This window comes from Copadichromis virginalis, linkage group LG16 (assembly GCF_057382275.1).
Source record: "Copadichromis virginalis isolate Kocher_CV1m ecotype Utaka linkage group LG16, C_Virginalis_male_GT1.1, whole genome shotgun sequence".
Taxonomy (NCBI): domain Eukaryota; kingdom Metazoa; phylum Chordata; class Actinopteri; order Cichliformes; family Cichlidae; genus Copadichromis; species Copadichromis virginalis.
In genome coordinates this window covers 8670221-8683549 of record NC_140633.1, presented here as the reverse complement: position 1 = coordinate 8683549, position 13329 = coordinate 8670221, and the positions used below count along the sequence as shown (strand labels likewise).

At 42.7% G+C, this 13329-nt stretch overlaps 1 protein-coding gene across 1 annotated transcript; it reads left to right on the top strand.

The window, feature by feature from the left end:
• The first annotated feature begins 3442 nt into the window (after positions 1–3442).
• LOC146690206 (protein DVR-1-like) lies at positions 3443–5693 on the top strand. The gene is made up of 2 exons (XM_085434989.1): positions 3443–3815; positions 4584–5693. Exons 1-2 carry the CDS (start codon positions 3539–3541, stop codon positions 5435–5437), a joined length of 1131 nt encoding a protein of 376 aa, XP_085291115.1. The 5' UTR covers positions 3443–3538; the 3' UTR covers positions 5438–5693.
• Positions 5694–13329: the final 7636 nt, after the last annotated feature.

Sequence of the window (13329 nt, the reverse complement as noted above, 5' to 3'; positions counted from 1 at the left end):
GGGTTACCTGTTCAAATGTCTGAACGTGTTGCTCTTCTTTCCATAGTATAGATTAAATGTGCTGCACAGGATTCTAAGTACAGGCTTTAGTATTTCTACTCTTGGGTATAAAGATCTTTAAAATGTTCACGTCTCCAAAAATGCACATAGATGTGCTAAAGAACTTCTATTTATTTTTAACAAAGACAAAGCCTTATGTTTTCTGACTCAAACGAAAACATAAGAATGAAACTCTCAAATATAAACCCGGCAATGACACGAAAGGCTCCGATTGTAGTGGTGTGTGTGTGTGCGTGTGTGTTGCATTTCTGTTCCGCTGTAGCTCTGTGTCCATGGACGTGATCAGATGAGACTTTTACACGAGGATCAGCCAGTGCACATTGTCAGTGCATTGTTTATATACTGGGTGTGTATATTTATTGTGTGCGTGCGTGTGTGTGTGCGTGCCAAATCCATGTCCGAGCTATGCACACATACCGGTGATGTCGAATGGATGAGTGAAATAAGCCGCTGTTAGATTTATTCATACATTTGTTTGAAAGGATGAACTCTAGCTACTTCTACCCCCGCCCTCCTCCACCCTTGTCCTCCTCTGTGGTGCATGCGCACACAGCGCGACTACAGCCTCCTGCTCCTCTTTGACCACTGTACATACTTATGTGTAAATAATGATTCAAAGGAAAATCATCTTTGATTGCCAACTATATTAAAAAAAACACTGGGATCTCCTTGGATGTCTGTTTTCTATAATATCATGTTAGCAAGAAAATGGGTTGAAAGATTGACGAGGCAACTGATTGACTTGTGTTGATATTTGTTCAGCATGAAAAACACAACAGGGTTTCTTATGGCCTGGTATGAACAGGGAATCCTCACTTGCTGACCTCGGTGTAAGAAATGATTCACAATGTATCAGTTTACAAGTCAAAAATATGCTTTTCCCAAATGTTCCATGTTGACTGTTGTTATTAATCAAGTGATTTTTGTGGAGGGAAAAAAGTTTGTTTTTGGTTTCTTACTAAGAATTTATTGAAAGTACAAAAAGATGCAAAATGAGTTTTAGTAAAAGTAAGAATGGAATGGAGGGAGGTGTAACAGTGAAGCTGTAAGGAGCAGAGGCAGTGAAAGTGGATGAGTTTAAATACCCCAGGTCAACTATCGGAAGCAATGGACAATGAAGAGAGTCCTGGCCGGGTGGAGGGGGACGGTGGAGCGACTGAAGATGGAGGTGGCTGAGTTGAAGATGTTCAGATTTTCGTCATTTGTGACCAAAATGGGCAAAGACTGAGAATGAGTACATGAGAGGGGATGACTCTGATTGAGCAGATTGAAGACAAATTTAAAGACGAGGTGGATAGTAGATTTACCAGGGGGATGTAGACCAGCGGTCCCCAACCCCCGGGCCACGGGCCGGTTTGGTACCGCGCCGCAAGAGTTGAGGCTAGGGTGTGAAATTTTTTTTTTTTATCGGTTTTTAGCGTTATTTTTATTAAATCATTTTTACACCTTAAAGGCCGGTCTGTGAAAATTTTGCTGGAAATAAACCAGTCCGAGGTGCAAAAAAGGTTGGGGACCACTGATGAAGAGGGTAAACGAGGACATGCAGATGGTTTCTGCGACAGAAGAGGTTGCTGGGGTTAAAGTGACAGGTGATCAGCTGTGTAACCTCTAAAAGCAGTTGCTGTATGAAGATGATCCATGTCCCACCAGCCGTGCCTCTGCTTTGAGTCCTGCTCTGCAGTTTGAGAACCGTTTATTTAAGGGCAACACTGGCCTGCAAACACTGAGCCGGATACTTTAAACATGGCCAAAGTTTCAATTAATAATATAAATATATTAAAAGTACTGATTGTGAGCCAAAGGTTTACAGAGAATACACTGATCACTTGAATACCAAAGTGATTTTCTGCTTTTATTACAAGCTGATGTCAATGAGGACATGGACAAGTGGAGGACAAAAAGAGTGGCAGACCTAAAAAAATATCCACAGCAGATTAATAGGACCTGAAAGCCACATCCTTAGGAATTCGGAAACAATCCAGCAAAGGAAACGGGAGAAGAAGCTGGGGTATCCCAAATAACACAAGAACTGGGGTGAAAATCCGTGACAATAGGTACAGAGGAGTTCAGGAGAGAGGTGCAACTGTGAGTGTCTGCAGCCAAATGTAAAACACGGTGGCGGCTCAGTCATGGTTTGGGGCTGCATTTCCACCAGTGGTGTTGAAATCTTGTCAAAATTTATGAAATTACAAATGCAGAAATACGAAGTACCATTAGGTTTGGATCCACCATGCAAAACTATCTGACTGGGACTGGCTTCAGTTTTCAGCATGTCACTGATCCCTGAGCTGCAACATTACTGAAGCAGTGTGGAATCATCTTGACAGAGAACAGGACAAAAGGCAGCCAACATCAAGAAGCCTGGAGAACTATTCCTGAAGATGCTTAAAAAAACACTGACGTATGAGACCTCAGGAAGTCTAAGAATAAAGGTGATCATACCAAATATTGACGTTCAAACTCCATTTCTGTATTTCCATTCATGTATGTGTACATTTCAATAAAATCACTGCATCTGTTTCGTCTTTTCATAGCAGATTAATAAGAAGAACCACTCTGAGGGTTCACAGAGGGAACATAATATATTTAAAATGAGAATATGTTGGAATGTTTTCTTCTCATGAACAATTTTATCACTTCAGTTCTGTAAGAAGTCTTTATATGAAGCAGAAGTCAGTCGCATTATGAGAGATCATGAGAAGTTCATACCCTCAACGGGCGCTAGATGGCGCGATCGTCTCGCCCTTTGAGCACAATTCAGCTTAAACGCTGTTGAATAAACTGGCCTGTTACTGCTGTGCCTTCTTATCTGGCAGACACATCCCGGTGTTACCAGTGTTTTCACTGAGATAAAGCCTCTGTTTGACATCACCGCACTGGCGCAGTAAAAGACCTCTCACAGGGTGGCCGGGTCATCCTCCAAGAGAGTCCCCTGGGGGCCCAGAATTCATTGTTGAGCTTATATTGACCTCCGTTTACAGTGAGGTTCGACTCACAGATCATATAAAACAAGACACACACATCAAGACTTTTAAAACTCGGTTTTTAAAAGAGACCAACAATGACAGAAGAGGGGACTTGAGGATTGAGATGATCATGTTTCTGGAAGCTTCTGCATTCAACATGTATTGGTGTTTAAAAAAACAATCACCTGTAAGTCGAATTACCTGGTGAATTTGACTCAGGGAGAAAGTGAGTCTGAGCCTATAAACAGGATGGAGGATATAATAAAAGCTGATTTTACAGTGTAAACAGCGCGATGTTTCCAGACTGCTTGGTGACTTCATTCAGGAATGTCATTGTTATTTCAAGGGACCTGTCCTGAGCTCAGCCCTCCTCCCCCCCCCGCTTATCTTCGCCCGCTTCTCATTAACATGATTACGCAGCTGCGCGCCGGGATCTCTGTGAGGTTAAACTAAAGGTTACAGGTGAAGAAGCTCTGGAGCTGCCGAGTCCAAAATCAACCGAAAGTCCGGGCATGGCTCCTGTGTTGCTGCTGGCGGTGTGTTTTCTCGGCGCGTGTGCCCTTTCACCCGTGGAGGACACAAACAGGCAGGAGCAGCTCCTCCTGAGGTCCCTAGGGCTCTCCGAGAGGCCGAGGCCTGCAGGGAGCCTCCAGCCCCGACGCCATGTCCCCTCCGCTCTCTGGGGGATGTTCCGGAGGGCCGAGAAGCTCCAGGCTCTGGAGAGCCAGCCCTGCACGGTGTCCGAGTATGGAGTCCGCGGCAACATCGTCAGATACGTCCAAGACCAAGGTAGCTACTTGGAGAAGCTGATGTTAGTCAAAACATAGGATGCTGAAGCACTAGAACTATCGATACGAACGCTGGTATTGGTTGATCGATACTTTGTTTTAAGTTTATTATGTAGCCCACTGACACTATGAAAAATGTCTGAAACCTTTGTGTTGACTGTCACGTGTAATTGATTTAAAGCCTATTAAGAGATTTAATATCGAACATCGTCCATGGCTGTCAGCCTGTCAGTGTGCAGTATGCTGCCAGAGGAGGATGCAGTGCTGCTGATGGCTGAGATCACAACAGTGAGTGTTTGTGTGAGTGTCAGGGATAGTTATGTTTACCCCAAAGACTCAGCGGTGGCACGAACTCGTTATTTAGATTTACATTTTGAAAGAAAAATGATGAAAAAACCGATGGAAATATTGATTTGCTCTGATATAATTTACTAACATTCCTTCCAGGTTTGCTTTCAGAACTCCCCCCTATTTAAGCCTTAAAAAAGCATATCTGGCCTTTTAATAGCCAATAGCCAAGCTATATTTCATGTCTCTGCAAAGCTAGGCACATATTTATTCATTAAAGCTGATTCAGATACAAAAGGTGAAATAGTTACAAGCATTTCATGCTGGTAAGAGACAGAAGCTGTAATTTATTGAAGCGAAGACTGAGCTCCGTTGCATAAACAAAATGCACATTCTTTGCTCTGACTTGTACTCTTCTCTTGACTCCTGGAAAAACTGTAAGTTCCTTGTTAATCTTGCTGTCTTGGCGGATGTTTTGCAGGCAGGATGGTGTCTGGCTGGAGCAGCAGCTGTCAGGCTTGCCTGGAGAAGCATCTTTTCTTCAACATGTCCATCCTGCAGCCTGTGGAGATGCTATCTCTGGCTCAGCTGGAAATCAAGCTCCACTGGAAGCCCCTCAGTCCCGTGCAGCTGCTGCAAGGGTCCCAGGCCATTAGTGCCTCTCTTTATAAAGTGATCCGATCGACTTTGAAGGGAACTAATCCTAAGGCGAACCGCAGACTCCTGCTGTCCCAGTCGGTCCAGCTGCAGCCCGAGTCCACCTCCATCACCATGGATCTCACAGCGGTGGCAGAGAGCTGGCGCAAACCGGGGTCTAACTACGGCTTAAATTTAGAGTTGCTCCCTCTCGGACCAGACCCGGAAGAGTTCTTTCCGTTTTACCCCGGTAACTCCCTGCCGCTGGAAAAAGACTTCACCTTCCCGTTGGTTCAGGCCTCACTAGTGGCTGTGTCCCTCAACCCAAATCGGTGTCGGTCCAGACAGAGGAGAAGCGCCATCCACATCCCCGTGACACCCAGCAATGTGTGTAAAGCTCGCCGCCTCTACATCAGTTTTAAAGATGTCGGCTGGCAGGACTGGGTCATCGCCCCGCAGGGCTTCATGGCCAACTACTGCCACGGGGAGTGTCCGTTCCCGCTCAGTGAGAGCCTGAACGGCACCAACCATGCCATCCTGCAGACCCTGGTGCATTCCTTGGATCCAGAGAACACGCCACAGCCCTGCTGCGTCCCCATCCGTCTCTCCTCGATCTCCATGCTCTACTACGACAACAATGACAATGTGGTGCTTCAGCATTACCAGGACATGGTGGTGGATGAATGCGGGTGTCGCTGAAGATGCTGGACACTTCTGATTGGCTTCCGGTCAGCAGATATTATCCTCTGATTCATTCAGCTGCTTTGTCCAGTGATGCGAGTCTAGAATTGTTGTTACTGCAATTTTTTAAAATGATTGTTTTTCAATATGTAATGGAATATGTTTGCAGACAGTAATTTTTAAAGAATTTAACCTATTTGCTCTTATTGAAAGCTCTTGTTTGTCTTTTGTTTGAAGTCTAATGAAATAAAATTAGGAATTTAGTGTTTTTCAGTTTTAACAATGGCTTAAGTGGTCTGTTACACATCGCTTGCAATACTGGGCGGCATCGATCCAACAGCATTTTCTGAGTCCAAGACCTAAAAGTGAGTTAAGTTTGCTGATTTTGAAGTTACAATCTCAAGTTTTGTTTAACTAAAAGCAGATTTTAAGAACTATTTTGCTTTTAATTAGGTGTATTTGATTTAAAATGACAAAAATCAAGATCTTAGTGCTAAATCTTTGACAGAAATATAAATGATGAACAACAACAACAACAAAAAATCAGACAACTACACTGATGTTCAAAGAGCAGCTCAGTCCTTACACATCTTTAGAGCTTCCCTGTGGTTTAAATGTTTGCAAAGATCATCCACTCCTTTATCTGCTTCAATGGGAAATAAACTCTTATCTCACCTTCTTGCCTGATAGCAGCACCCCCCCCCCCCTCCCTCCCTCAACCAGGGAGCCAAACCGCTGGGGTTGCCATGACGACAGCCAGGAGAGGCTGACGGGTTGGAGTAATTAGTGAGAGATACAGAGAGTTTGTGGTGTGAAGAAGAAGCCTGGCGAGCAGATTCTGTCTTCCAGAATGTTCTTCTGATGCTCTCACTGGGTTTTGGTAATGTTTCTTTTATACAGCAGGTTTTCTTCAAATCTTTAAAAGGCTTGAAGACTTTTTTTTCCCCCCCTCTTCCAGTGTTCCCGTGTAACGAATCAATGAAAGCACTAGAATATTATACCAACAACAATACATTAAAGGATGATATAAAAGAGGCTACACATATGTGACTAATGCAGTTCTGTTGTAAGAAGAAAATATTTAGTTTTCATGTTACCAAATGAGAAACCCTCCAAAACAACAGGAAAAAATACAATAAAATTCACCTGATTATGTGTAAGTACTCACTGTATGACTCAAGTACTTAAATGTCCAGATCTAAAAACGAGAGGGAGGTATTTATGTGGGTGAACATTACCTCCATCAGGAATTTGGATATCTGTCGTAGGAGAGACAGAAGACAAATCACTCACATTCAGGCAAATTTAGAGTTGTGAGTTAATCTAACATGGACGTCTTGGACTGTTGGAGGAAGTCGCAGTACCCAGAGAGAGCCCATGCAAACTCAGTCTGCAGGTGGATTAAAACTCTGGACTTTCTTTTTTTGAGGTGATGGTGAAAACCACTGAATCCCCATGCCATCCTAAACTATGCATTAAAGCATCCACAGCAGCCACTTCTTCAGCTTTTTCCTGTTTTATCTGGAATGTTTTTTTCTTCGGTACATTTTTTGTGCACTGTGGCGAGCCCTTTTGTTACTCTGTTTTCTGTTCAGACCAACCAGATACCACCTGGGTTACACACAGGTTACAGAAAACTGCATGCAACCATGTCAGTCTAGGTTGCATACCATTAATCACTGCTTGTGTAGCTGAAAGCTAACGCAAATGAATGAAAAAGCATTGCCAGAAATGCCACATAAGCATTCCAGGGTAACAGAAGAAGAACGCCACCTCATCTTCTTGCTAGTGTGGAAAGGAAACTATAAACCTTCTTAATGGCAACTTCTCCAACATGTTGGAGCCCACACCTGTTCTCAAATATGACACAAACATCTGCAAATATTACACTCAGCAGTTGTTTTATGTGCGACGTAACTGAGTTTTTCAATCACAATGTGCATGCAGTGCCCCCACAATGCACCTCTGAACATCTGAAGATGAGATTGCAGACAGTAGCAGAAATGATCTGCTGTCTTCAAATTTACTAACATAGCATGTAAAATGTTATTCAGCTTCAGTCCACATGACTGAGTAGCATGTCCCTGTACTGTTGGTCAGGGTTATATGCTTGAGTGTATGAAATATCTTTACCATTTAAGTTCTTTTGCAATCTATTGCAAAATCTGTGCAGGTGCATTGACATTGTGACATTGTGGTTTGACTTTGTGACTATGCTGTGCCTGGAATTTCATGACAAGCTAACAGTTGCTACTTTATATAGAGCATACTGTGTCTAACCTATAGTTACTGAACTCAGTGACTAGGCCCAGCTTGGGTTGGGCAGGCCGTGTCTCCACTTTAGACAAGTCTTTGGTTTCCTTGCTCTTCAGCCACCACAACCACTTCCCAACATCCTCATAAGGCCTCTGCCATATAGTCAACATACTCAGTGTGTCAGCTGGGTGCTTATTGTGTTCTCCCTTGTGCTTAAGTTTAGGATCTGTTGTCTCCCAGAGTTGAAAGGCAACATTTCAACATTTGCTCACCTATTCCAGTTGAGTTGGTCCTTCCTGCTGGAAAATAGCACTCATAACCAGTGACACTTCCCAGTAAAATCCATTGCTGTTTGCCAAGTATGTCAAACCATTCATAGTTAAATTATTCTCTTGATCAGATCTGTACCATCCCTCCACATTAAACCCACCTGAACTAACTCCATTCCTCTGTCCTTTGGCTGGCTGTGTATCCCAAATCATAACCTGTTTTTTTTATTCCCTTTTCCGAACTACTTTGCATCAGTAAACCAGTTTCAGTGTAATACAGTCTGTCCACTTTAATCTACCCCCACCATTGACATAGAGAAAGCCCACAGCCCAAGAAAGGACAGGAAATGGAGTTTGATGAAAGGAAAGAGTTATTGTGAGCAGAGGAAGAAGAAGAAGCCACTTAAACCCACGTCTTTCATGAGTCTGTCTTCAGAGACCTGAAGTCAAACAACTAGAATAAACACACACAGACACACACCGAAACTGTTGTATTTTTCTGATATTGCTGTGAATTGTTTAGTTTGCAATATCTCAACAGAAAAACTCCTTAAAACTAAAACTACATCCCTAAACAACAGACGTACTTTGTTCTTAGTTTTCACTCTACCATTTGTGCAGTTAAAGACACACAATAGGCTTTTCATTGTGATTAAAACTTTTAAAGAAGGAGGAGTGGGGGGAAAAGCATTTATTGTTTTGATAATTTCCATAATCATATTGCAGCAGTATTGTTTCCTTCCTTGAAACATCACTGAACAGACAGAAGATGAATGAAAGTGAGAGCAGAGCAGCAGAGGGAGACAGGAAAAGGAAGGAGCCTCGGGCGCTTCAACAGCTCTTTTCTGTCAAAGACAAAGCCATTTCTACTTCACCCTCTGGGACCAGCAATACACACTCTACAGTCAGACTCACAGAAGTGTTTTGCTTCCTGTGTCGAAAACTGAAGCACGCGCTCTCCCCTTTCCCATAAATCTCCCCTCAGTGATAGATGAGCCACAGAGCAGAATTATCTTTATTAAGCTTTGCATCTGCGATTCTTTTGCTGGAGCTTGGTGGGAAAGCACTGTTGGAAAATGAGAGACAAAGTTAAACTGTATGCTATCAGATATGTCACAGATAGATATGATTAACTGATCACATGTTAGTGATTTTTATGAAGCCCGCACCAGCTTTTCCTCTCATGCCATCATGAAGTTGATCTTTTTTGGTTTTGAGCGGAATATCTCAACAAGTGTTGAAACGATTGCCATGAAATCTCTCACATTCCCTTCAGGATAAATTATGGTAACTATAGATGGGATATTTTTTCACGTCTAGCTTCTTTAGATGGTTTTGCTTTCAGTAACCAAACACCAGTAAAATCATCCGCACGCCCATTAGCTGAATTAGCAAATGTTAGCATGCTATTGGATAGAAGGCAAATGGTGAAGCGCTGTTCCTGCCAAATATGTTAGCATACTAATATAAACTCAAGGGACACCTGAACTACAGGCTCTACTGGTCACATGTTTGCATGTAAAGAAGGCTAATGCAAAACTGAGGGATACTTTGACATCTGTTGCACATCTCCAACCTATCAATGCCTGTTTTTGGGGGTTGTTTTGGAAATGTCTCCATCCAGATTGTTTGATTTTGGTCTATCAGATCGTTTAGGATAGAAAACTACATTCCCAGGGACCAAACCCAACAGCAACTCTGCAGAATTCATTACTTCAGCACATTCTTTAACTCTATTAATCAGTTTTACCTAGCTACCAAAGTTAAGACCTGGTTGATCAAGGAATTGGTTAACTAGGCCTTCACAACTAACAGAAATGAGCAATTTAGCTTGCTAAAATACATTTTCAATTTTCAGTTCAATTCAATTATATTTATGAACCACTAACTAATTACAGCAGTCACCTCAAAGTGTTCTAGATTGTAAGGTAAAGACACTAAAATAATACAGAGAAAACCCCCAAATTACACAACCCCTTATGAGCAGTACTTGGTGACAGTGGGAAGGAAAAACTCTCTTTTAATAGGAAGAAATCTCCAGCAGAACCAAGCTCAAGGAAGCGCAGCCATCTGTTCAATTTCACTGTTCATACCAAATGGCACAAAATGCTACAAACACCACATTTTGTTAAATGTTTCTTTCATTGCTTAATGTCATCATGTAATATGTTACTGCATCTAGGCCGGGAGAAAACTCTATGAAGAGACTTTCTGGCTCCTTTCTTCCTTCTTTGGTTTCAGTCTTCCACACATGCACAGTCCCTGAGAAATGAATCAATGCCAGTCAAGATGGAGCCTGTGGAGCTAATATGACTCAGCCATCCCGACTCTTCCGTCCATCTGTATCCTATAACCATTTAATGCTACTGGATACATTTTGACAATAGTATGCTGAGCCTTATCACTCCAGTGATTGCTGTATCTCAAAAGAAAAATATTTCCCTTCTCTTTTATATGAAACCTCGACCGACCTGCAGGGGGCAATGTGGCTTCAGCTGAAGATCCAGAGCTGCAAGCTCTCTCTCTCTCTGTGTATGAATGCTCTCAGCATGAGGTAGCTGGTTAGCAGTGGGTAGGTGCTGAGCCGACCATAGCAGTGAATCTCAGTGAGCACTGGATATCTGTAGGTAGGTGTGTGCGCGCACAGACATTTTAGGATTTCATCATTTTTGTGGAGTGGGTCAATAAAACAATAAAAACACATTCAATCATCATATTTATTGTAATAACTGCAATGCAAGTTTTTGTTGAATAATAGAAAATATCAGAGTGACACATTAGTGAAGTCATTGTACAATGATAAAGGGGAGGAGAAGAGAAACGATGTGGGAGAAAGAGAGAAAAAAAATAGGCCAACAAAGGCCACATTTTGCCAGATTGTCATTGGTTGTTCAGCCAAGCATCCCGGCCTTCGGTTTTCCAGCCCGTTTTTCACTTCCTTGCTCTATTTTCCATTGTACGGCCAGTATATGTGCTTATCTGCCATACTCTATCTAAGCTCAATAAACTACATGAAAGCACTGCCGTCTATTTTACGTAAAACTGGGGCCATAATTTACAAAATGAATATCACACCATGTTGAAGAAGACACAAAACTAATGACTGAGAGATAAACTCATTGGAACAGCGGTTACTCGGGTGATAGCTACTTTAAGGTTTATGTACAATCCACGTCGCCCCCTGTTGTTCTTTAGAAACAGTGCAGATATAAGCACTTCTAAATTGGTTTTACTTCTCAGACCCAGGGGCTACACTCATCTTTTATGTCTATTGATATTACACACGTTACTCTGCATTAGGCGAAACACTGTTGAGTGAATCTGACTACATGAGGAAAAAGGCTCATAAATACTCTAATACACTCTGGCATGCTCTCAGCAAATATATCCATTTTTCTTTTTGGGCTGATTTGCTGTTGGCAACAGCTCAAATCATCATGATACACTCATGTTTTTTAAAATAATGACTTTAAGTAATGAGCACTATCAAAAAAGAGAAATGTGGAAAAGAGAGAAATGTCAGTGTTGTTTTAACTCGTTCCAGCAGTCAGTAGATCTTACTCGAGTGAGACATATTAGTGCTCGCTCTTTAATGTGAGTAAATGCCTCTGTGAATTGCAAAGATGACAGCGAGGCACTTATTCTGTCTCGACCACAGACAGACTCATCATTCCATTGACCCCCACGGTGAGTGCAGTCTGTACGACAAGCACACTGAGTAACGTTCTGCAGCCACACACACACACACGACTCTTGGCTCCCATATTTTTAATCCTTTTACAGCGTGTGTCATACTAACATACATTTGGCACACACGCTCTGTCACCTAATCAGTGATAATGGAATGACGGTGTATCCTGCCTAGTAACACAGGCCTCTGCATCATTAACATGCTAACCAACACTTGGGTCGCACACTTACACGTCTGCATGTTGTAACGTGCACGTGCAGTCATCAGAACAATAACCTGATGTTAGGGAGCAGATCAGCCACCCAAAGCCACTGTGCTGCAAACAAACCCAGGGGACTGGGAGATCAATTTTAATGTTTAAAGTTATGCTAATTAAGATTTTTTTTTTTTTTAATCAAAACGAATTCATCAAATGACTGTAATTTGTAATGTACATGTGCACATGACGAGGACTGCATAATATGACGTGGATCTCATGACTGGTTCAGTCACAGCAGAGTGAAATAAGATGAAAACCTACTTGCTGTGGTATATTGTAATAAGCAGCAGCTATTACTACCTCCCACCAGTAGGTGGTACGGTGTTATTGTATGTGTTCTGAGCTTATGGAGTAAAAAGTCCGGACCTCCACCATAGCCTCGTCTCAGTCCTCTGTGCTTGGTCTAAAGTTATTGTTGACCACAACCCACGCTACACGGGCAGTTGGAGCAACACTGCATAAAGTTACAACATGGTGTCAGAAGTCGGCAAGACCGTGTGAACAGGGACCGCGACGTGAGTAAGCTAGCCGTAGATTAGCTAACAGTAGCCATTGCTAACGGCATGGAGCAATTCAAGCCACCATCACCGCTACTGCTCACAGGCAATTTATCTGAGACCTGGCGCAGATGGGAACAAAGATTCGGACTGTATATGACTGCTACGGGTGCGTTGGAGAAGGATGAAAAGGTTAAAATAGCCATTCTTCTCCACACTATCGGCGAAGAAGCGCTTGAAGTGTACAACACGCTCACAGTGACCCCGACCGGAGACGCACTGACAATGGCGGACATTTTGAAAATGTTTAAGGAATACTGTAGTCCACGAAAGAACGTTGTTTTTGAACGCCACAAGTTCTGGTCATACCCAATGTCGGCGGATATAACAGTGGACAGATATGTCACGGAACTCCGTCAGAGAAGTAAAAGTTGTGAATTTGGGATCAATGAGGACGACATGATCAGGGATAAATTGGTGTTCAGCATAAGTGACGCAAGACTAAAAGAGAGATTGCTTCGTGACAACGACCTCACACTGCGCAAGACGATAGAAATATGCAGATCAGCAGAAGTGGCCAAGTCACAGATTCAGGCCATGCAGTCAATAACTGCAGCCCAAGACACGTCAGTGGACGCATTAAGAAAAATGCCAGGATACATTAAATCAGGACACAGTAAAAACAAACTGAGCAACGACAAACAAACAGTTTGTCACAAATGCGGCAACAAACACGCATTCCGACAGTGTCCAGCCTATGGGGCAACATGTCACAAGTGTTGGAAAAATAACCACTTCTCAAAAGTGTGCAGAGCTAGCGCAGAGAAGAGTAGACACTTCAAGAAAACAAAAACTATTAACAACATTGAAACTGATGGCGATTCACTATACATCGGCATGGTATCCAGCGACAAGCACAAGACTGGCAAATGGCATGA

Coding starts and splice junctions, on each gene's coding strand:
- LOC146690206 (XM_085434989.1), top strand. CDS start 3,539: ATGGCTCCTGTGTTGCTGCTGGCGGTGTGTTTTCTCGGCGCGTGTGCC. Junction 3,816..4,583: donor CAGATACGTCCAAGACCAAG/GTAGCTACTTGG, acceptor GATGTTTTGCAG/GCAGGATGGTGTCTGGCTGG.